The 23,964-nt window shown below is 23.6% G+C and overlaps 2 protein-coding genes across 4 annotated transcripts; both read left to right on the top strand.

Moving 5' to 3' along the window:
* Positions 1-4,023: 4,023 nt before the first annotated feature.
* On the top strand, positions 4,024-11,547 carry LOC114931607 (aminopeptidase N-like). Of its 3 annotated transcripts, none has more exons than XM_029303735.2 (12): positions 4,024-4,527; positions 4,771-5,241; positions 5,770-5,950; positions 6,435-6,570; positions 7,120-7,198; positions 8,171-8,523; positions 9,477-9,637; positions 9,966-10,156; positions 10,283-10,591; positions 10,675-10,741; positions 10,885-10,974; positions 11,199-11,547. In XM_029303735.2, the coding sequence occupies exons 1-12, from the start codon at positions 4,073-4,075 to the stop codon at positions 11,316-11,318; spliced, it is 2,613 nt and encodes an 870-aa protein (XP_029159568.2). In that variant the 5' UTR covers positions 4,024-4,072; the 3' UTR covers positions 11,319-11,547. The 3 variants fall into 3 exon arrangements, with proteins under 3 accessions (XP_029159568.2, XP_085343403.1, XP_029159567.2); XM_085487277.1 differs by having other exon boundaries at positions 9,351-9,637; XM_029303734.2 differs by lacking the exons at positions 10,885-10,974; positions 11,199-11,547 and having other exon boundaries at positions 9,351-9,637; positions 10,283-10,577; positions 10,675-10,721.
* Positions 11,548-14,552: 3,005 nt separating this feature from the next.
* LOC114928862 (aminopeptidase N-like) lies at positions 14,553-23,087 on the top strand. Its single transcript, XM_085487278.1, has 13 exons — positions 14,553-14,710; positions 15,551-16,032; positions 16,374-16,826; positions 17,371-17,554; positions 17,952-18,087; positions 18,493-18,574; positions 19,875-20,221; positions 20,856-21,133; positions 21,461-21,660; positions 21,785-22,090; positions 22,175-22,241; positions 22,385-22,468; positions 22,707-23,087. Exons 2-13 carry the CDS (start codon positions 15,584-15,586, stop codon positions 22,815-22,817), a joined length of 2,697 nt encoding a protein of 898 aa, XP_085343404.1. The 5' UTR covers positions 14,553-14,710; positions 15,551-15,583; the 3' UTR covers positions 22,818-23,087.
* The last annotated feature ends 877 nt before the right edge of the window (positions 23,088-23,964 follow it).

Here is a 23,964-nt window from a genome sequence, read left to right as displayed (position 1 = left end):
TTGAAGTGAACACAGAAGATCAATTCAAAAAATATCAAATAAAAGAGGTAAATTTAATATATGTATATTATTATGAAAAGCGAAAGAAAATAAAATATTGTTCTATCTGATTAATTTCTGAATATTATTTTTATATTTGTTTATTTGTTATATAATCAGTATGTTGATTTTATTATGTCAATATTTGTTTATATATATAAAGGTTTTCATAATGCGGAATAAGATTACTATCCGATTTATATATTTGCCTTTTTATATTTACAAAACGTTATAACTGCATGCATCAAGATTTCTATGTTATTGCGATCTTTTGTTTGAAGTTTTAAATTATATATTATTACAGAAATTAATTATTTTTTACATTCAATATTATTAATTATGTAGAATTTGTAATTGATTAGCATTTTTTAGTTTATAATAAATAACATGACACAATTCTTTTTTTCTCTCTCTCTCGCTCTCTCTCTCTCTCTTTCTCTTTCTCTCTCTCTAATTTTAAAAAATTATTTAAATAAAATATTAATCTTAATATATATTATATATATATATATATATATATATATATATATATCCATATTAATAAAAAAATATTGAAAATAACGATATAAAACTGCAAGGTCAAAAAAATATTGCATAACTTGTCACATAGCAATAACATAGCAATAACATTTGTCACAAGTTTAAAAAACACATATAAAAGAGTATCAACGCGCATTGAAAAAATTATTATATTAAAAAATATTTTTATTTTTATACAGCTATATAAATCATTTATTTGATACAAATAAATATTTATCTGTATTGAAAAGAATTTTCTTACATCAAACAATAAATTTTTTTTTCAGCCAATCAATATTATTAGTTTCAAATAATTAATTTTTATTATACCGGAGTATTGAATTAAATATTTTATTTAAATTAATAAAAATTTCATTGCGCTATCAGAGAGATTTGATAAAATAAACTTTGTTAAAAATTTTTAGAGGCCTTCTATGTATAACATAATATATGTTCGGAAGATAAAAATATAATAATTATTATATAATTATCAATTATAGAATATTTTAATTTTTCAAAGAAATTCGCAATATAAATTCGCAACAATTGTTGTCACATCTGATTTGATGTATCGCGATAGTTCATCGGAAAGTCACGATTTATAATCAAAATTGTATTCTATTTTGGCTTTATCCTTAGTTTATTTATTTAAAAAACACAATATTGTGCATAAAGACATTTATATAAATAAATATATAGATCGAACAAAATATAAAATAACCTATTTTAATAACGTATTGTTGTTATTTCAGAACCAAGGTTTCTCTTCCGAAAAATATACTTTATACAATATTTATAGAATTTAAAAGAAGCGTCGTGTCGTAAGTACATGGTGTTATTTCAAATAGAGTATTTTTGAGATTTGATAGTTATCATTATTTTTTAAACGTTTTATGTTCTTTTCTAACAAAAATATAAAACATCTCGTAATATGTATTTATCTTTCAATATTATTTTATTTTAATAACCTACTGCACAAAATAATGTGGATAAATTGATTGGTATAAGAAACACATTCCAATGATTTAAAAATATTGCAATTCGTAGCAATGTGCAATTACACACATTTTTTAAATAATGATATATTTATAATAATTGAATTCTATTACTATTCTGTGCAAAAAATTATTAAGATAAAATTATCGAAGGGTGAGTATATGACGAGAAATTACACCATATTTTTAGTGAAAATGTTTTTCGAAATAAGTCATATAAATGTGTATAAATAATGCCTATTTATTAGATTAATTAAGCAAAATTTCAATGTGCTCAATTAAGACAACAGTTACACAAAAATGCCGCCACATACACAAATATATATATGTAAATATATATACATATAACGACCGAAAAAATTTTGTTGACCTAACACATTATATTTATCATGAAAACACGTACAGAGAATCAGTTAGTCTTAATCTTAATAATGACATATTTATACTAATTGAATTATTAAGATAAAATTATCGAAGGATGAGTATATGACGAGAAAGTACACAATATTTTTAGCAAATATCTTTTTTGAAATAAGTCATATAAATGTGTATATAAATAATGCCTAATACTATTTGATTAATTGGGCAAAAGTTAAATGTGCTAAATTAAATCAACCGTTACACACAAATGCCGTCATACACCCAAATATATATATATATATATATAACGACCTTAGAAGTTTTGTTGATTTAACACATCATATTTAGCATGAAGACACGTCCAGAGAATCAGTCAGTCTTTCGTGGTCTTTCGAATCACGTCGCTGTAGATATAATATACTTTTAATAAAGTGTGTGAATATATTATATTCTTTCAACATTGCATACTTCTAAAGCATTAATTTGCTGCAGCTTATTTTTAAAATGATATATAGTTTTAATTAATATAATTTTCCAATTAACATTCTTTTTTGAAATATTCGGTAAGTTAAAATAAATTTCAAACATATAAAAACATATGTGTCTACAAATACAAGAAAATTTAATCATGCGGTAGGATGAAATTTTATAGAATTTCCAACATATAAAAGTATATTTATTCAAAATTATCTTTAAATTTTAATCCAGAGATAATTTCAAATAATATCGATAATATAATATTTTATAAATTGTAATGTTGTTTGGCGAATTATTAGTTTTATTAGGTGAAATGCTGTAATAAATTTAGAGACGTTATTTTATCGTTATTCACTTTAATTCTGCATTTAAAATATTATAAATGACTTACAATAACCGCAAGGTATAACTTTCGCTTGCGATATATAATTCTATTTGTTCTTTCTTTAGCGAATTTGCTGAGCGAGTGACAAGTTATCGATTCTCCGGTCATCTGCTTATATCGATTAAGCTGTTATAATTTGTTTGTTTTGATACTTTGCCTTTCGTTACCTGTTCTTTATTATTGTTTCGTTCGTTGTCATATATATACATATATTCGATCGCCGACTTTCGTTCTCAATTCAATTTAATATTTTAAAATAAAATTGAAATATAAAATAAATTATAGTTCCGGTATTTATCATCGCAGTTGAAGTAATCTTCAACCCACAAAAGTTTGATATCGAATATTTAATTTTTGAAAGTTGCAAATACTACAGTTAACAGATAATGTATATTATAATGGACACTTTTAATTGTCTTTTCATTACTAGTTTATTAAAATTCTGTTTTCCAAAATTTCTCGTATCTTCTATTTTTTATAAAAAAATATCTGTATGTCTTTTAATACTTAAATTAATTTTGAAGTTGTGCATTGAAGTAAAAGAACTTTGTCAAAAATGAAAAATCAAATATTAAATTTTGTTGTTGAAAATTATATATATAATTAAGAAGAATAAAAAATAGAGCAATTATTTTTATAATCTGTATTCTATATATCCCCTTATAAGGGGTATTATGAAAATTTGAAAAAATTTATTTTGTTAAGTGAAAAATAAATACAAATACAACACTAAAAAATAAATAGAACTATATTAATTATCAAGTTTGAAGTAGACATAATACTAAATATTTTACGTAAAATTTTTTACAGAATTATTTTATGTAAAACGTTCAAAACGTACATTAATATTGAAAACGCATAAACACTAATTTATATCAATTTAATAAGATATTCAATTAAAGTTGAAACGTTTTAATTATATTAAAATTGTAAAAATTATTAAAATTTAATTATTACTCATTATTAAGTTGTATTTCTCAAATGTATTAGTATTCTATCATCAGTATATATACAAAATAATTGTCATAATTAAAATACGCTAATTAAAGTTATATGAACATAATTGAAATTTGGCGACTTAAAATTATGATCATATTCGTAGCATCAAGCAACCGTCTTCGTCAAAATTAACAATTTGACAATTGTAAAATGAATAATAGAAATAATATCAGAAACGCATGCGAAGCGCGCTCTGTGTCGTCTATAGTAATTCAAAAAAGACATTAAAACTATAATTAATTTCTTTTTTTGTTTACAGTGTGCTTTACAGATTTAAAATAAATATTTCTTTTTCAACATGATGATATTTTTAACACTATTATTAAGTAGCGAGTTAATGTTAATTGCTGAGACGGCTTTTATTTTTAATGAATCATTTTTATGGTATCAACTATCAAAATATATAAAACCAAACCATTACGATATCAAGTTTACATCACATATTGATGAAAACGTTGTAATTGGAGAATACAAAATCAGCATAAGCATTCTTAACAAAACGCAAAATATATTGATCAACAACGTATATTCAGAAATATTATATGTTCACAATATAGTTTTAAGTAGAAATTTAGAAAAATATCATGAGGATGCTAACTATACAGTTTATAAGTCGACATATAAAGTTGAAGAAAACATAATTGATGTTTCTTTTGATGATGAGTTATTACCAGGAAATTACATTTTTTATATTAAATATGCTGGTTTAACTGATAAAGTCTTTAGAATTTTCAACGCCAAAGAAAAACTTACGTAAGTAAATAATATGTTTATTAAAATCAATATGCAATGTGCAATTATATGAAACCTTGTATAATTAATATATATTATTTACGTATTAAATGTTTCAAAAATTAATATATATCATGGAATTTAAATATAAAGACGATTGTGCTATACCTGTAGTACATATTATTACATATTACATTTATACATTTTTAAATCCCAATGCTTGCTAAAAATGTTTCATTAATTTATGTTCTTTGACATGTATAGTTTGGTAGCTGCTTCTCATTTTCATATAATAGACAACCAACGAATTTTGTCATCGTGTTGGGATCAACAGTATTTATTCTTAGAACCAACCTTTAACATATCTATGTACATAGAATGTAACCAATGCACGGCTTTGTCAAATATGCCATTGCGGCATACGGAAAAATATATGAATAATATGTTATTGACACACTTCAATACCACATCTGGAATTTCGCTGTATCATGCAACAATAGTTGTGTCCAGTTACCCATTACGTGTTTATGATACTCAAAATAGATACATTCAAATGTGGTGCAGAAGTGAATCTATATTTCACATAGAATTTGCAAAAAATGTAGCTAAATATTTCACGATGTTCTGGAATCATGATTGGATACAACGTTTGAACGATATTCCGAAAGTGACTCATGTTGCAATTTCAAATTTTCCTGATAGTGACATAATAATTTTCGGACTTATTTTTTATAAGTGAGTACAAGTGCTTAAAATTACATTAAAAATAGAATTATATTAGTATGAAAAATGATAAAATTTAAAACCATGTATATCTTTTGTTTTTCTAAACGTTCGAAAGTATAAGATATTGTTGAAACAAACAATTTTAAGTAATAAGAATTAAGTTTATTCTTATAATTCAAAAAGTTTAAGTTTATTGTTCTAATATACATACATAACGGGAAAAGTGTTCATGCTATATCGTAACCCTTAAGGTAAATGTTAAAATTATAATAAACCTCTAAAAAAAATGATATTTTTTTTATTCATTGAAAAATATAGTTATTTATCAATGATACGCAATAACACAAAATCATTGTTTTATATTTAAATTAAAAATTTTTTAAATATTATTTGATATGATTTACAATACTGATTTGCTAAATTGTACCCATGGATTTGTAAATCGTACATCTAACAATAAAATTAGAAAATTATAACAAAAATAAAGTTTTATTTTCTATAAAAGTTCTCAGTCTAACATTTAAATATTACTTTCAGCGAAATGGATATTGTTTACGATAAAAATTTATATCCTGTTGCTCGCAAAATCGAAGTATCTCGATTAGTAGGACATAAAGTGACACAGCAATGGTTTTATAATCTGAGCAATCCGTGTGGATCGGCTTTTTGCTTTAATAAAGCTCTTACTACATGGCTTACAACGTATGCTCTCAATTTGGTAATTGTAAATATTTTTAACGCTATCACGCTCCCACTTTCTTGGAAACGATAACATACTTAAGCATTTATATAGCAAGATTTTTGTATATCAAACTCTTTACATTCATATAAATATAATGTAAAGTATGAAAAATTATTTTATATTTTAACACCACTTAATCTGATACTTTTAAATTATTGTGAAATCTAAAATAAATTAAATTAATCAGAAACTAGTACACCCGATATTTATTTTGAATATTTTGATAAAGAGAATTCTGCGATATAATATCATGAGATAATAATTTTAAAAATATGTAATATTTATTAATTATATTAATACAAAATTTGAGATTTTATTATTATATTTATTCGTATGTGTTTTTCAAAATGAGAAAGTGATTTTTTTTAACATAGAAGAACCGCTAATGATATTAGTATTTTCTTCTAATGCTTGCATTTTCAGAGCGGTTATATCGATATATTAATAATTTTTTTTATAGATTTATCCAGATAATGGAGCAACAAATTTATTTGTTGTCCAAAATCAACATACTTCTTTTTATTTGGATGATTATGATATGTGGAATTCTACTTCACAAGATGACAGTTTATTGAAAATTCGCGAATCCATCAGAGGTATAACGTAATATAATAAAATAATCTGCGTAAATTTTGAACTATTAATATTATTAAAATATGTGTGTCTAGTTATAGGATAATTAATTCTTTATCTGGATTTTATTAAAAAAATGAGATTATAAAAGTACACACACACACACAGACACACGTACATATTTATGTATATTCTTTAATTAATATTTAAAATATATATACATATATAGGTATATATATATATATATAATTTTGTTTTATAATATCATTACGTTTACGTGTCCACGTGCCTCACCTTTTCCTACTTTCTCCTTTCTAACTCCTTACCCCTTTATCCTCTCCTATCCTTTCAATCTCTTCTCCTCTTTTTTCTACACCCTCTCACCTCTTATCTCCTATTCACCTCACCCCTTTTCTCACTCTTTCCTCACAAATACCTGCCACGCTTTCACACACCTGTCACTCACTCTCTTACCGGAACCGGAAGCCATATCATTACGTTTACATGTAACCATTATAATAAATATATATATTTATAATATATCTAATTTATAATTCTGATGTAAATTGTAGCACCCTGTATACTGCGCATGATACAACACGCCGTAACCAAAGAAATATTTTGGAAAGGCATTCGCTTATATACAAATACGTGAGTAATATATTATAGAATGTAATATAAGAACAGAAAATTATATAAATCTTAAATAATTTATAATAATACAAATTTTATATAATGTCCCTTATTATTTCGCTTCTTCAGATATTATTTCATATTGTTTTTTTTTTAGTTTTACAATTTCGCTATTTTCCTAGATCTGATTTACTTTTGCTTTCGTTACTTTTACAATGAAAACCGCTTTTATTGAAACAAATTGTTGTTTTTTTATTTTTTCATATAATACATATTCAACGTTGTTTTATTTTTTTTCATAATTTATTATTTTTCAAAATAATTTTTAAATTAATTTTTATTCTTTTTATTAATTCCTTTATTGCTTCATATCGTCTATAATTCTTATAATATCTGTTTTTTTTAATTGAATTTTGTGCTACATTTGTTTTTTGATCTTATTTTGAATATATCTATCACGTACATCTCTTTTCCATTATTTCCTTTATTTTTATTTTATTTCTTTTGTAGGACAATCTTTTTTATTATATTTTTATTAATTCTTGTTTTGTTTTTATTTTTATTTGATTTGTTTTATTATTTCTTTTATTAATCATTTTATAACTCTTTCAACACTTTGATCAAATATAATCTGTATTATTAACCCTTGTAGAAATTTTACTAGTAACGCTAATTAATCACTTATTTTGAGTACTTAAAATACTGATATACAGTAATTTAAGTACTCGAAATAAGTGATAAATTGGCATTACTAGTGATACATTTTATGAAAGAATGCCTAACAAATTAAATAAAATTGTTAAATTTTATTTAATATTATGTTATTATCATCATTTGAATATAAGATATATAAATATATAAATAGAAATGCAATTATATTTTGTTTCTTAGTATTTATTAAAATTTTTTATAATATTAAAATTATGCATAAAATTTTAACATATTTTTATAATGTTTTTTTCACATAATTTACATACTTTGTGAATTTAGCCAATTTCATCGTCAAAGTTTTATGACTTTTTTGGAAGAAGTTGTTGCTGATGCAAAAAATGTAGATATTGATATATCATTACAAACAATGAAATATTGGACTTCGGAAAAGCATTGTCCTATCATCAGAATAGAACGAGATTATAATTTTACTTGGGACAGAATGCATATATCCATACAAAATTACGACATATTAAAAATTGATTGCTTACTTGTAACTTATACTACTCAGACATATCCCAATTTTAACGATTTGACTGAATACAATTATATCAAGGTATGCAACTCAACGAATTCATATTCAGTATACTTATATGATGATGGTTGGGTGATAGTCAATATGCAACAAATTGGTAAATATCGATTAATTGACTTATTATGACTTATTACTCGTCTTTATTTTACACATATACACAATTGACATTATTTTATATTTTTTCTGTTTTATACATTATTAGATATAAATCTGAGATATTTATTATATAATTACAATAGTTTTAAAATGTTTTGTGTAATGTTCTGTATTATTATATATAATTAATAAGATATATATATATATATATATCGGCGTTTTCTACATAATATCAATTAATATAAAAAGTTATATCTTTACAAATATTTTATTCTAATAATAGTAAAAATAATTATAAAGTTAATTATATTTAAAATCAATTAATACAAAGTTTCGCTCGTATATTGTAAATACAACTAGTGATAAATAAAAAGGCCAACTTATCGAGCAATTATTAGAGTTGTTCTGTCAAATAAAATTTATTCCATGTATAAACTAAACATAAAACATTATGTGAAAGCTACAAACATTCTATACTCAAACTTAAGCGAAAATTCCAATCATTATAAAATTAACGTTTGAATAAAACTTTCGTACAGTTTCGTGTTACAGAAATTTTACTGATTAGTATAAAATAATTATTATTTATGCACAACTAGAATCAATTTTATTTTACGCTCTATACAACAATATCTTCCATAATTTTATTTTTAATTTATAATTCATTTTCAATAAGTATTTGTATTTTATTAAATTTTTGATACATTTTTAATTTATAATTTATATAAATAAAAATATTAAACAAAAATATTTGAAATTAATTTTTATATTAATTATAAAATTATTCAGAATAATAAAAATTGTTAAAATTTATTTACTATTCGGCAGGATATTATCGCGTTAACTATGATGATGAGAATTGGCAAAAAATTTCAAATTATCTAATCTCTGATAATTTTACGAAAATTCATGTTCTTAATCGTGCCCAAATTATCGATGATGCATTTCATTTAGTGATAGCAGGCCAACTCAAGGCCTCTACATTCTGGAATATCATATCGTATTTGGGTCAAGAAGAAGATTATATAGCATGGTATCCTATGTTTAAAGCTCTGGAATACATGTTTAATACTTTTCCTGCTGTTATACTGAAAGAAAGCAATTCGTCTTATATGGTAAATATTAATAGAGTTCAATGAAAGTGTTACATTTCGGATATTTGCATATACTCTCATTCATCACCAATAATTTAAATACTTACAATCAGAAAAATATATCCAGCAACGATAAAATTTTACATATTATTACGTCACAGATAAATGTGCAAACATTTCAGTTTGAATAATCACTCACGCGAAGAATAGTCTTCAAAATGTATGATTTTCACTACTGTCAAATATATTGATATATAACATTGTTATATAGCTGGGTGCTTAAAATCTTTGTCAATGAACTATAATTATAAACTTATTAACAAAGAAATATATATGTAACTATTTTTAGAAAAGAATAAGAGTCGTATTAAATAAGGTACTTAGAAGAATCAAATATGAAGAAATTGATGATACAGACGAATTTAGAATATGTTTGCGACAAGAAACTGCAAGATGGGCATGTTTTTTCGGTGACATCATTTGTACGAGACAAGCAAAAAATAAATTAGAATACCATCTCCAAGATCCGAAAGAACACAGGTAAATATTGTTATATATATTTAGCTTTTCTTAATCAAATTTCCTTGTAGATATCTCCTATAATGTTCAAATCAGTTGATACGCCAATCTTATTAATAAGAAAATTAAATTCTTTTTATATTTTAGGCTTTTGCCATGGTGGACGACATGGACATATTGTAGAGGTTTGATGACAACTACGAGGAATGAGACCACTTTTAGATCAGTGTATATCATAGGATTGATAAAAACTGACTTGAAATTTTCAGAATATTTAGCTTGCATTAACGATACTAATTTAATCAAGGACTATTTAAATTTTAAACAGTACAACAACTATACAAAACAGGAAGATCAATTTCTCGCTAACACTTTCTTACATTTTATTACGAAGCATGCGAAGAATCCAATTATACTGACGTATTTATTCGATAATTTTAACGTAATAAAACCAAAGTAATGTGACATATTTTTATAAATATTTTGTATAAAAGTTTATTATATGTATTATATATACATCTGTTTTTTTTTGTTTTTAGACATGTTAATATAATTGCAGCATTAATTATTATGATTAATAATGTATATTCCGAAAATTTAGCTCTGGTAAAAATTTTACATGTTTAAATATGTATACAAAATATGATAATAATCCGATATTAATAATTATTATTTAATGTTTAAAATAATTTGGATAATATTACCATAACGTTGTTTATTAATAATGGTATTAAAATTATACATTTTAGTCAATAGAGAGACACTCTGAAAGTATTGTAGAAGCTAACGTAATTAAAGTGAATACAGAAAATCAATTTAGAAGACATCGAATATGGGAGGTAAATTTAATAAATATTATTATGAAAAGCAAAAGAAAATGAAATATTGTTCTATCTGATTAATTTCTGAATATTATTTTATATTTGTTTATTTGTTATATAATCAGTATGTTGATTTCATTATGTCAATCTTTGTTTATATATATGAAGGTTTTCATAATGCGGGGAATGAAATTACTATTTATTTAATTATATTATAATTAATGAAACGAGATTTGTTTTAGATGAGTGACCGTGTAATAGATAAGGATGAATTATATTCCTATATTACAATCAAGATTCAAATTATTCGCAAAAAACAAATCGAGAAGCAGAGACAATATTTTGCAAGATTTTTCTTCTAATCGGTGGATGTAAAAAAATTGCAGTTTTGCATACGTGGACGTACTTTATATGAATAATTTTATTATATTGTATCTACTATACCTTTTACTGCTCTAAATATTGTTTATTTAGATGTATTAGTATCCGATTTATATATTTGCCTTTTTATATTTACAAAACGTTATAACTGCATGCATCAAAATTTTTATCTTTTTGCGATCTTGTTTGAAGTAGTAAAATTATATATTATTACAGAAATTAATTATTTTTTACATTCAATATTATTAATTATGTAGAATTTGTGATTAATTAGCATTTTTTAATTTATAATAAATAACATAACACATTTCTCTTTCTCTCTCTCTCTCTCTCTCCCTCCCTAATTTTAAAAAGTTATTTAAATAAAATATTAATCTTAATATATTATATATATATATATATATATATATATTAATAAAAAAATATTGAAAATAACGATATAAAACTGCAACGTCAAAAGAATATTGCATAACTTGTCACATAGCAATAACACAGCAATAACACTTGTCACAAATTTATAATAAGTGCGCGTCTAACATGTGCTTGTTTCAATCAACGCGATGAATTTTAATATTAAAAAATTATCTTATTACTTCATTTGGCTTTTTATTATTCCGTTTCTTACTATTCTTAATGATAAATGTCGAATCTCTTTTAGCAAAATTAAATTGATGCAGCAATGTTGCAACATGAAAAAAAATTGAAAAAAAGATAAAAGTCCGTTATATTGGAATCGGAAAACAATTAAAATATCTTAAAATATTTCTATAGCTTATCGATTTGAATATGTAAAGGGAGCTACTACGTAATATACGCACATATTTACGTATAATTGATTCCGGAACCGTAATATTGAAATAATTTTCGACTCATAAAAATTTATCGAATAAAATGCCTTTGAAACTTAAAAATATTATAATTTACATTATTTACATAAAAGAAAATAAATATTAAACTAAACACATGCTGTGTGTGTAAATTTATAGTACTAATTTTTAACAGATATCTTTGGCTGATTTAATACTTTAATTGATAATTCAGTAATTCTAACACTAAATAAAATATTGTAAAAAGGAAAGAAGTATCGTATATTAATTTTCTCAAACATTTAAATTAAATTCGATTCTATACTTTTCTCTGTTATATATATTAATGTTGGTAAACAAACGCATTTTTTAAGCCAGCGTGTATCAAATATAAGAGTTTTAACAAGGCTCTGTAATATAAATATAAATTTAACGTATAAGACGGGCAACAAGAGCCAAATCGCGGATGACAATGCGTTATCCTAACGAAACTAAATAATTTTTCGTTAGAATTAAAATACCGGTGCACAAGGCACCAAATTTTTACTTGGACACGGCCAAGATTTTAAATATGAAATAATCTTAAATATGAAATAAAAAAATATGGAATTAGGGTATTGAAATTAAATCTCAAAATATGAGATTATTTCATATTTAAAATCTTGGCCGTGTCCAAGTAAAAATTTGGTGCCTTGTGCACCGGTATTTTAATTCTAACGAAAAATTATTTAGTTTCGTTAGGATAACGCATTGTCATCCGCGATTTGGCTCTTGTTGCCCGTCTTATACGTTAAATTTAAATTAAAATTAAAGATAATTTAATTTAATTCTTACTTGCACAATTAAAATCAATTTAATGTTTTACATATTGCCAAAAATTAAATTGACACATATAAAAGAGTATCCGCGCATTGAAAAAATTATTAAATTAAAAATATTTTATTTCTATACAGCTATATAAATCATTTATTTGATACAAATAAATAATTATCTGTTTTAAAAAGAATTTTCTTACATTAAACAATAAATATTTTTAACATCTAATCGATATCATTAGTTTCAAATAAATTATTTTTATTATACAGAAGTATTGAATTAAATATTTTATTTAAATTAATAAAAATTTCATTGCGCTATCAGAGAGTTTTGATAAAATAAACTTTGTTAAAAATTTTTAGAGGCCTTTTATGTATAACATAATATATGTTCGGAAGATAAAAATATAATAATTATTATATAATTATCAATTATAGAATATTTTAATTTTTCAAAGAAATTCGCAATATAAAGTCGCAGCAATTGTTGTCACATCTGGTTTGATGTATCGCGATAGTTCATCGGAAAGTCACGATTTATAATCAAAATTGTATTCTATTTTGGCTTTATCCTTAGTTTATTTATTTAAAAAGCACAATATTGTGCATAAAGACATTTATATAAATAAATATATATATCGAACAAAATATAAAATAATATATTTTAATAACGTATTGTTGTTATTTCAGAACCAAGGTTTCTCTTCCGAAAAATATACTTTATACAATATTTATAGAATTTAAAAGGAGCGTCGTGTCGTAAGTACATGGTGTTATTTCAAATAGAGTATTTTTGAGATTTGATAGTTATCATTATTTTTTAAACGTTTTATGTTCTTTTCTAACAAAAATATAAAACATCTCGTAATATGTATTTATCTTTCAATATTATTTTATTTTAATAAACTTCTGCACAAAATAATGTGGATAAATTAATTGGTATAAGAAACACATTCCAGTGATTTAAAAAAATTGCAATTCGTAGCAATGTGCAACTACATACATTTTTAAAATAATGATATATTTATAATAATTGAATTCTATTACTATTTTGTGCAAAAAATTATTAAGATAAAATTATCGAAGGATGAATATAAAAATTTAAATGGGCAAAATTTCAATGTGTTCAATTAAGACAACAGTTACACAAAAATGCCGCCACACACACAAATATACATATGTAAATATATATACATATAACGACCAAAAAAATTGCAATTTATAGCAATGTGCATTTGCATACATTTATATTAAATAATGACATATTTATACTAATTGAATTATTAAGATAAAATTATCGAAGGATGAGTATATGACGAGAAAGTACACAATATTTTTAGCAAATATCTTTTTTGAAATAAGTCATATAAATGTGTATATAAATAATGCCTAATACTATTTGATTAATTGGGCAAAAGTTAAATGTGCTAAATTAAATCAACCGTTACAAACAAATGCCGCCATACACCCAAATATATATATATATATATATATATATATATATATATATATAACGACCTTAGAAGTTTTGTTGATTTAACACATCATATTTAGCATGAAGACACGAACAGAGAATCAGTCAGTCTTTCGTGGCCTTTCAAACCACGTCGCCGTAGATATAATACTTTTATTAAAGTGTGTGAATTATATTATATTTTTCCAACATTGAATATTTCTAAAGCATTATTTGCTGTAGTTCATTTTTAACACGATATATAACTTTCCAATTAACATTCTGTTTCGAAATATTCGGTAAGTCAAAACAATTTTCATACATATAAAACATATATGTGTCTACGAATTCAAGAAAATTTAATCATACGGTAGGACGGAATTTTATAGAATTTCCAACATATGTATAGAAATAGAGAGAATGGTTTCATTTAAAATTATTTGTAAATTTTAATCCAAAGATAATTTCAAATAATATCGATAATATAATATTTTACGAATTGTTTTAATAATTATATATTAATTATAAATTCTAGAGTAAAATGATAGAACGTTCTAATTATCAATCTAATGAAAAAATCCATAATATAGTTTTGGGACACATTGTATACTTATATGTATATAGAGATTTATTATCAAGTTTATAATTTATATTTATAATTGATTTTATGTTGGTTTTATTCTCGGTGATTGTTTGTTTGGGATTTATATAATACACAATTTAAGAAAAAAACACCAACCTTTAAAGGATAATAATAATAAACATATGCTCTCTCTTTTATTATCAAAAAATAATATAACTTCGTTTCGCGCACGTAATTATATTCGATTAAATTGAACGAAATAAAAATATATATATAAAGAGATACAAAGTAGGATGTATACAAAATAGTTGTCAGAATAGAAATTCGGCGAATTAAAATTATGTACATAATTAAAATTCGGCGAATTAAAATTATGATCATATTCATAGCATCAAGCAACTGTCATCGTCAAAATTAATAATTTAACCATTGTAAAATAAATAATAGAAATAATATCAAAAACGCGCGCGAAACGCCTTGTTATTGTGTCGTCTAGTGTGATTTAAAAAAGACATCAAAACTATATTTAATTTCTCTATTTATCTTTTGTTTACAGTGTGTTTTACAATAAATATTCCTTTTCTCCGACATGATGATATTTCTAAACCTATTATTAAGTAGCGGATTAATATTTATCGCTGAGACGGCTTCTATTCGTAATGAATCTTTATGTTATCGACCATCAAAATATATAAAACCAACGCATTACGATATCAAGCATATATTATACATTGAAGGAAATATTATCTATGGAGAATACAATATCAGCATAAACATTCTTAGCAAAACGCAACACATATATTTACCTTCAGTAAAATTATGTATTGAAAACATAGTTTTATTTAAAAGTTTGGGAAAATCTCATAAAAATGATAGACATTTTACAATAATGTATAAACCGACGTATAATATTAAAGCAAACATAATTGACGTTTTCTTTATGGATGATTTATCACCAGGAAATTACACTTTATATATAAAATATATAGATACAGCTGATGAAGGTTTCACAATTTTTGACGTGAAAGAAAGATCTGCGTAAGTAAATAACAAATGTTTATTAAAAAAGTACAATCTGCAATTAAATAAATTATCGTAATTAATATATTTTTTTAATTAATACATTATTTTAATTAATATATTGTTGTAATTAATAATAGATTATTTAGGTATTAAAGTATCCCAAGTATTATTACATATCGTGGAATTCAAATATAAAAGACGAACAATCTCTCTTTACCTTTATTATTATAATATATGTAATAAAGTCAAATATATATTATACGTTGACGCATATTATACATTTATGGATTTTTTAACTCTCAATATTTTTATGCTTACCAAAAATGTCTCATTAATTACTGTACTTTGAAATGTAGTTGGATAGCTACTACGCATTTCCAGATAATAGATGCCGGATTGTTTCCATGTCGGCAACAGGAGTTATTAGAAGCAACCTTTAAGATTTCTATAAGATGTAACCAATGCATGGTTTTGTCAAATATTCCATTGCGAAATACGGAACAAATTGTGAATAATATGTTATGGACACACTCCTTTATCACATATGCAATGTCGCCTTATCTTGCAACAATAATTGTATCCAATTACCTATTACGTGTTTATAATGATACTCAAAACATTGAAGTGTGGTGCAGAAACGAATTTGTAATTCACTTTGAATTTGCAAAAAATGTAGCTGAAAATATCACTAAAAAAATCATTAAAAATAAATGGAAACAACGTGTGAACAATTTTTTTAAGGTGACTCACGTTGCAATTCCAAATTTCCATGACAATGGCATAACAGTTTTCGGACTTGTTTTTTACAAGTGAGTACAAGTGCTTAAGATTACATTAAAAACAAAATTATATTAGTATGCATGCAAAATGATAAAGTTTAAAAACATGTATATCTTTATTCTGTTTCTGTAAATGTTCGATAGTATAAGAAATTGGGAAAACAAACAATTTTAAGTAGTAAGAAGTAAGTTTATTCGTATTATAATTCAAAAAGTTGAAGTTTATTGTTTTAATATACATACATACATATAATGGGAAAAGTTTTTATGCTATATCGTATCCCCTAAATGCTAAAATTGTAATAAAGCTATAAAAAAATGACATTTTTTTATTTATTTAAAACTGTAGTTTTTTATCAATGATATACGCATTAATACAAAATCATTGTTTTAAACTTAAATTAAAAATTAAGGAAACATTATTTGGTACGAGTTACAATACTGATTTGCTAAATTGTACCCATGAGTTTGTAAATCGTACCTCTAACAATAAAATTTTAAAAATTGTAACAAAAATATAAAGATTTATTTTTTACGAAAGTTCTCAATCTGAACGTTCAAATATAATTTTCAGGGAAACAGATATCATCAATAGTAAAGATATATATCCTGTTACTCGCGACATCGAAGTTACTCAATTAGTAGGACGTAAAGTGATAGAAGAATGGTTTTATGATCTAATGAACCATCCGTTAGTATCGGATTTTTGGTTTAATAATGGTCTTGTTACTTTGATTGCAATGTATACTGTCAATGAGGTATTATGTTAAAAACATTCAACATTATGTAAAATACTAAACTGTTTTAAAAAAATACTTTTTCCAAATATTTACATACATATCATTATAATGTAAAATATTAAAAATTCTTTTATTTTTAAAAAATTAGTACATACATTTATTTAAATTAGCTTGATAAAGAGAAATCTGCAATATAATATTATAAGCTAATAATTCTACAAAAGTATATAATATTTACTAATTATATTAATACAAAATTTTAGATTTTATTACTATATTTATTTGTATGTATATATTTCAAAATGAGAAAATGTTTCTTTTTAACATAGAAGAACCGCTAACAATATTAGCATTTCCTTCTAATGCAAGTATTTTTAGAGCGGTTATATCGATATATTAATTATTTTTTTTACAGATTTATCCTGATAATCGAATAATAAATTTATTTGTTGTTCAAAATCAACATACTTCTTTTTATTTGGATGATTATGATATGGAGAATTCTACTTCACAATATGACAGTTTATTAAAAATTCGCCGATCCATCAGAGGTATAACGTAAAATAATTAAATAGTCCGTGTACATTTCTAATTACTAATATTATAAAAATATGTGTAAAGTTATAAAGTAATTAGTTCTTTATTTTTTTTGGATTCTAATTAAATATTAATTTTGTAAAAGTATATACACAAACACATTCGCGCTCATGTCCGTGTGTGGATACGTATGTATATATTCTTTTATTAATATTTGAATATTAATTAATGGTTATGCGATTATATACTATACCTTGTATACATACATGTATATATATATATATATATATATATATATGTATATATTTATATTTATATTTATATAATTCTTTATAATATTACTATGTTAAAATACGTGACCATTATAACAAATATATATTTATAATATATCTAATTTACAATTTTAATGTAAATTGTAGCACCCTGTATACTGCGCATGATGCAACACGTCTTCACCGATGAAATATTTTGGAAAGGCGTTCGCTCGTATAGAAATAACACGTGAGTAATACAATATAAAATGTAATATAAAAACATAAAATTATATAAATCTTAAATAATTTATAATAATACAAATATTATAGAATGTCCCTTATTATTTCGCTTCTTCTGACATTTTTCGTATTGTTTTCTTTTAGTTTTACAATTTCGCTATTTTCCTAGATCTGCTACTAGACTTATTTTTACTTTCATTACTTTTATTATGAAAACCGCTTTTGTTGAAACAAATTGTTGTTCTGTTACTTTTTCATATATACATATTCAATATTGTTTCTTTTTGTTTCAATTTCTTATTTTTCATAATAATTTTTTAATTAATTTTTATTCTTTTTATTATTTCCTTTATTTCTTTCTATCGTGTATTATTTTTATGTGTTCTTTTTATTAAATTTTGTGCTACATTCGTTTTTTAATCTTATTTTAAATATATCTAACACGTATATCTCTTTTGCATTGCTTTCTTTATTTTCATTTCATTTTTTTTCGTAGAACGATTTCTTTTATTATATGTTTTTCATTTTTTGTGCTTTCTTTATCTTCAATTTATTTGTTTTGTTATTTCTTTTATTAATCATTTTATAACTCTTTCAATACCTTGATCAAATATAATCTATATTATTAATACCTAACAAATCAAATAAAATTATTAAATTTTATTCAATATTATGTTATTATCATCATATAAATATAAGATATATATTTAGGTGCGTTCTTGTTCGTCAATTATGTTTCGCCGTTATCGCGGATCGGAGTGAGGATATTTCATCCGGAATATTAATTTGGGGTTGCACAGTATAATGTATCTTACTTCATTTTATTTGTGTCACAAAAGACCTGATACAAACTTTTACTTTTCGCCGGGAAACAAAACGTGTTACGCGAACGCAAGTCTCTGGCCTCGAGGCCGCGCATTGTCTCGCTTCTCTCCATCATTCCGCGATCTTATTTTTATTTTTAGGTGATTAGACTCTATCTTTATTTTGAGGTACTCTCGCTTTTTATTATGTTCGGTAATCGAAATTTACTTTCGTCATGTTAATCGCTCGTTTATTTATTTATTGTTTTGTGTTACCGGTCGCGATATCCTTAACACACGTCGCTTGTAATTTTAATTTTTATTTTATATATATTTTATATCCTTGTGGGATTTATTGCCACATATAAATATATAAATAGAAGTGCAATTATATTTTGCTTCTTAGAATTTATTAAAATTTTTTTTAATATTAAAATTATACATGCAATTTTAACATATTTATAATGTTTTCTTTACATAATTTACACTACTTTGTAAATTTAGCCAATTTCATCGTCAAAGTTTTATGACTTTTTTGGAAGAAGTTGTTGCTAATGCAAAAAATGTAGATACTAAAATATCATTACAAACAATGGAATATTGGACTTTGGAAGAGCATTGTCCTCTCATCAAAGTAGTACGAAATTATAGTGATCATGAAAGCTACATACATGTATCGGTACAAAATTACGACACATTAGAAATTGATTGCATTCCTGTAACTTTTACGACCCAGACGTATACCAATTTTAACAATTTTACTCACTACTGGCTATGCAAATCATGGGATTTAAATTCAACAAACTCATTTCTTGAGAATGGTTGGATGATATTCAATATACAACAAATTGGTAATTATCGACCAATTGACTTATTATTATGACTTATTACTCGTCTTTATTTTACACACACAATTGACATTATTTTATATTTTTTCTGTTTTATACAGTACTATATAAAAATTAGAGATATTCATTATATATTCATTATATAAACTACAATAGTTTTAAAATGCTTTGTGTAATGTTCTGTGTTCTGTATTATAATATATAATTAATAAGATATATATATATATATATATATATATATATATATATATATATAGGCGTTTTCTACGTAATATCAATATTAAAGTTATATTTTTACAAATATTTTATTCTAATAACAGTAAAAATGATTAAAAAGTTAACTATATTTATAAAATTAGTATACTAATATAAGTATACAGATAAAATAAAATATATATATGCACAACTAGAATCAATTTTATTTTATGCTATACAACAATATCTCGCACAATTTCATTTTTAATTTATAATTAATTTTAAATATGTATTTGCAATTTATTGAATATTTTATACGTTTTTAATTTATAATTTATATAAATAAAAATATTAAACAAAAATGTTTGAAATTAAGTGTATATTAATAATAAAAATTATTCAAAATAATAAAAATTGTTAAAATTTATTTATTATTCAACAGGATATTACCGCGTTAACTATGATAATGAAAATTGGCGAAGAATTTCAGATTATCTATACAATGATGATTTTACGACAATTCATGTTCTTAATCGTGCCCAAATTATCGATGATGCATTTCATTTAGTGATAGCAGGTCACCTCAACGCCTCTATATTCTGGAGTATCACATCGTATTTGGATAGAGAAATAGATTATATCGCATGGTATCCTATGTTTAAAGCTCTGGAAAACATGTTTAGTACTTTTCCAGTGGAAAAAAAAACTGAAAAATTTGCGGTAAATACTAATCAATTTCAATGAAAGTATTACATTTGAATATTTATATATACACTGATTGATCACAAATAATTTAAATATTATAGAGAAATATATCTAGCGATAAAGTTTTACATATTATTACGTCTCACATAAATGTGCAAACTAATTCAGTTTGAATAATCACTCACGCGATAAACAGTTCCCAAAGTGTATGATTTTCACTACTGTGAATAATATTAATATATAACATTGTTATTGGATACATAGCTGGATGCTTAAAATCTTTGTCGATAAATTATAATTATAAACATATTAATAAAGAAATTTATATTTAATGCTTTTTAGGATAGAATAGATAAGCTAAAATTCATGTTAAACGAGTTACTTGAAAAAATCCAATATGAAGAAATTGATGATGCAGACGAACTTAGAATATGTTTACGACAAGAAGCTGCAAGATGGGCATGTTTTTTTGGTCACACCATTTGTATAGAAAAAGCAAAAAATAAATTAGAAGAACATATCAAAGATCCTATAAAACACAAGTAAATATTGTTATATATATTTAGCTTTTTGTAATCAAATTTCCTTGTAGATATCTTTTATAATGTTCAAATGAATTAATACGAAAATCTTTAATAAGAAAATTAAATTCAATTTATATTTTAGACTTTTGCCATGGTGGAAGACATGGACATATTGTAGAGGTTTGATGATAACTACGAGAAATGAGACCACTTTTGGATCAGTGTATACCATAGGAGTAAAGAAAGCTGACTATAAATTTTCAGAATACTTGGCTTGCATTGGAGATACTGATTTCATCAAATACTATTTAAGTTATAAACACTACATTAATACAAAACTGGAAAATCGATTTCTCGTTAACACATTCTTACATTTTATTACGAAGCATGCGAAGAATCCTATTATACTGCAGTATATATTCGATAATTTTAACGAAATAAAACCAAAGTAAAGTGACATATTTTTATAAATATTTTGTACAAAAGTTTATTATATGTATTATATATATACATCTCATTTTTTTGTTTTTAGAAATGTTAATATAATTGCAGCATTAAGTATTATGATTAATAACGTATATTCCAAAAATTTAGCTCTGGTAAAAATTTTACATGTTTAAATATGTATACAAAATATGATAATAATGCAATATTAATAATTATTATTTAATATTTAAAATAATTTTGATAATGTTACAATAACGTTGTTTATTAATAATAGTATTAAAATTATACATTTTAGAAAATAATGATGAACGCTTACAGTATTCTAGAAACTAACTTAGTTGAAGTAAATAACACAATTAGAAGACTTCAAACAAAGGAGGTAAATTTAATAAATGTTATTATATAAAACGAAAGAGAATGAAATATTGTTCTATCTTATTAAATTCTGTATAATTTTTATATAATATAATTTTTATATTTGTTTTATTTGTTATATAAACAGTATGTTAATTTTATTATGCAAATCTTTGTTTATATATATTAAGATCTTTATAATGCGGAATAAGATTATTATTTATTTAATTATATTATAATTAATGAAACGATATTTGTTTTAGATGAGAGACAGTGCGATAAATTACATATACGCCCGAATTATAACCCGGATTTATTTTCGCAACAAACAAATCCGAAGACAGAAGCAGTATTTTGAAAGTCTTTTGTTCTAATCTGTGAGTGTAAAAAAGAAATTGCAGCTTTGCATACGTGAACATACATCATATGAATAATTTTTTTATATTGTACGTATTATTACTTCTACTGCTTTAAATATTGTTTATTTAGATGTATTACTATCCGATGCCTTTATATTTACATTTATAAAACTATCACTGCATGCATCAAGATTTTTATTTTTTTTTTGCGATCTTGTTTGAAGTAGTTGAACTATATATAATTACTGAAATTAATTATTTTATACATTTTATATTATTAATTATGTAAATTTTGTGATTAATTACCATTTTTTTACAATAAATTATATTTGACACAATTCTCTCTCTCTCTCTCTCTCTCTCTCTGTGTGTGTGTGTGTCTCTTTCTCTCTCTCTCTTTACATAACTTTAAAATTGTACAACATAATTTAATATTCCTTGCTGATATTTTTAATAGATTTAAAAATACTGCAAATTGTGTCAGTCTGAATTGTAACTTACAAATATATTTAAAAGAAATTTAACCAATGATAGAAAAGAAAAATATTTTACAACATTTGTCACAAGTTGATGTTTACAATAAGTGCGTGTCTAACATGTGCTTTTTCCAATCAACGCGATGAATTTTAATATTAAAAAATTATGTTACTATTTCAATTAGCTCTCTCTCTCTCTCTCTCTCTCTCTCTCTTTCTCTTTCTATTATATCATTTCTTACTATTCTTAATGATAAATGTCGAATTTCTTTTAGCAAAATAAAATTTGTACAACAATGTTGCAACATGAACAAAAAATTCGAAGAAAGATAGAAATCTGTTATACTAAAGTCAGAAAACAATTAATATATCCTAAAAGCTTTTTGTAACTCATTAATTAAAATATAAAAAGGAGCTACTATGTAATACATGCACTTATTTATACATATAATTTTCTGTATATCTTGTTATATAGTATTTTAAATTATTTCTAATTACACAATTTGTAGTACATTAATAATATTTGTGGTACATTAATTATATTTACAAGTATACTTTATGACTTAGAACTCACTAAATTATTTATTTTCTTATAATATTTTACATGCTATGTTTAAATATGTATAAAATAATAAAGTATATATTTTAAAGTTTACAAAGTGTGATACAATTTAAAAGGAAGTACA

Source organism: Nylanderia fulva, unplaced genomic scaffold, assembly GCF_048542155.1.
Source record: "Nylanderia fulva isolate GAGA-0341 unplaced genomic scaffold, ASM4854215v1 Scaffold52, whole genome shotgun sequence".
NCBI lineage: Eukaryota > Metazoa > Arthropoda > Insecta > Hymenoptera > Formicidae > Nylanderia > Nylanderia fulva.
Note: the sequence above shows the minus strand (reverse complement) of the source record. Positions and strands in the feature narration are given on the sequence as shown.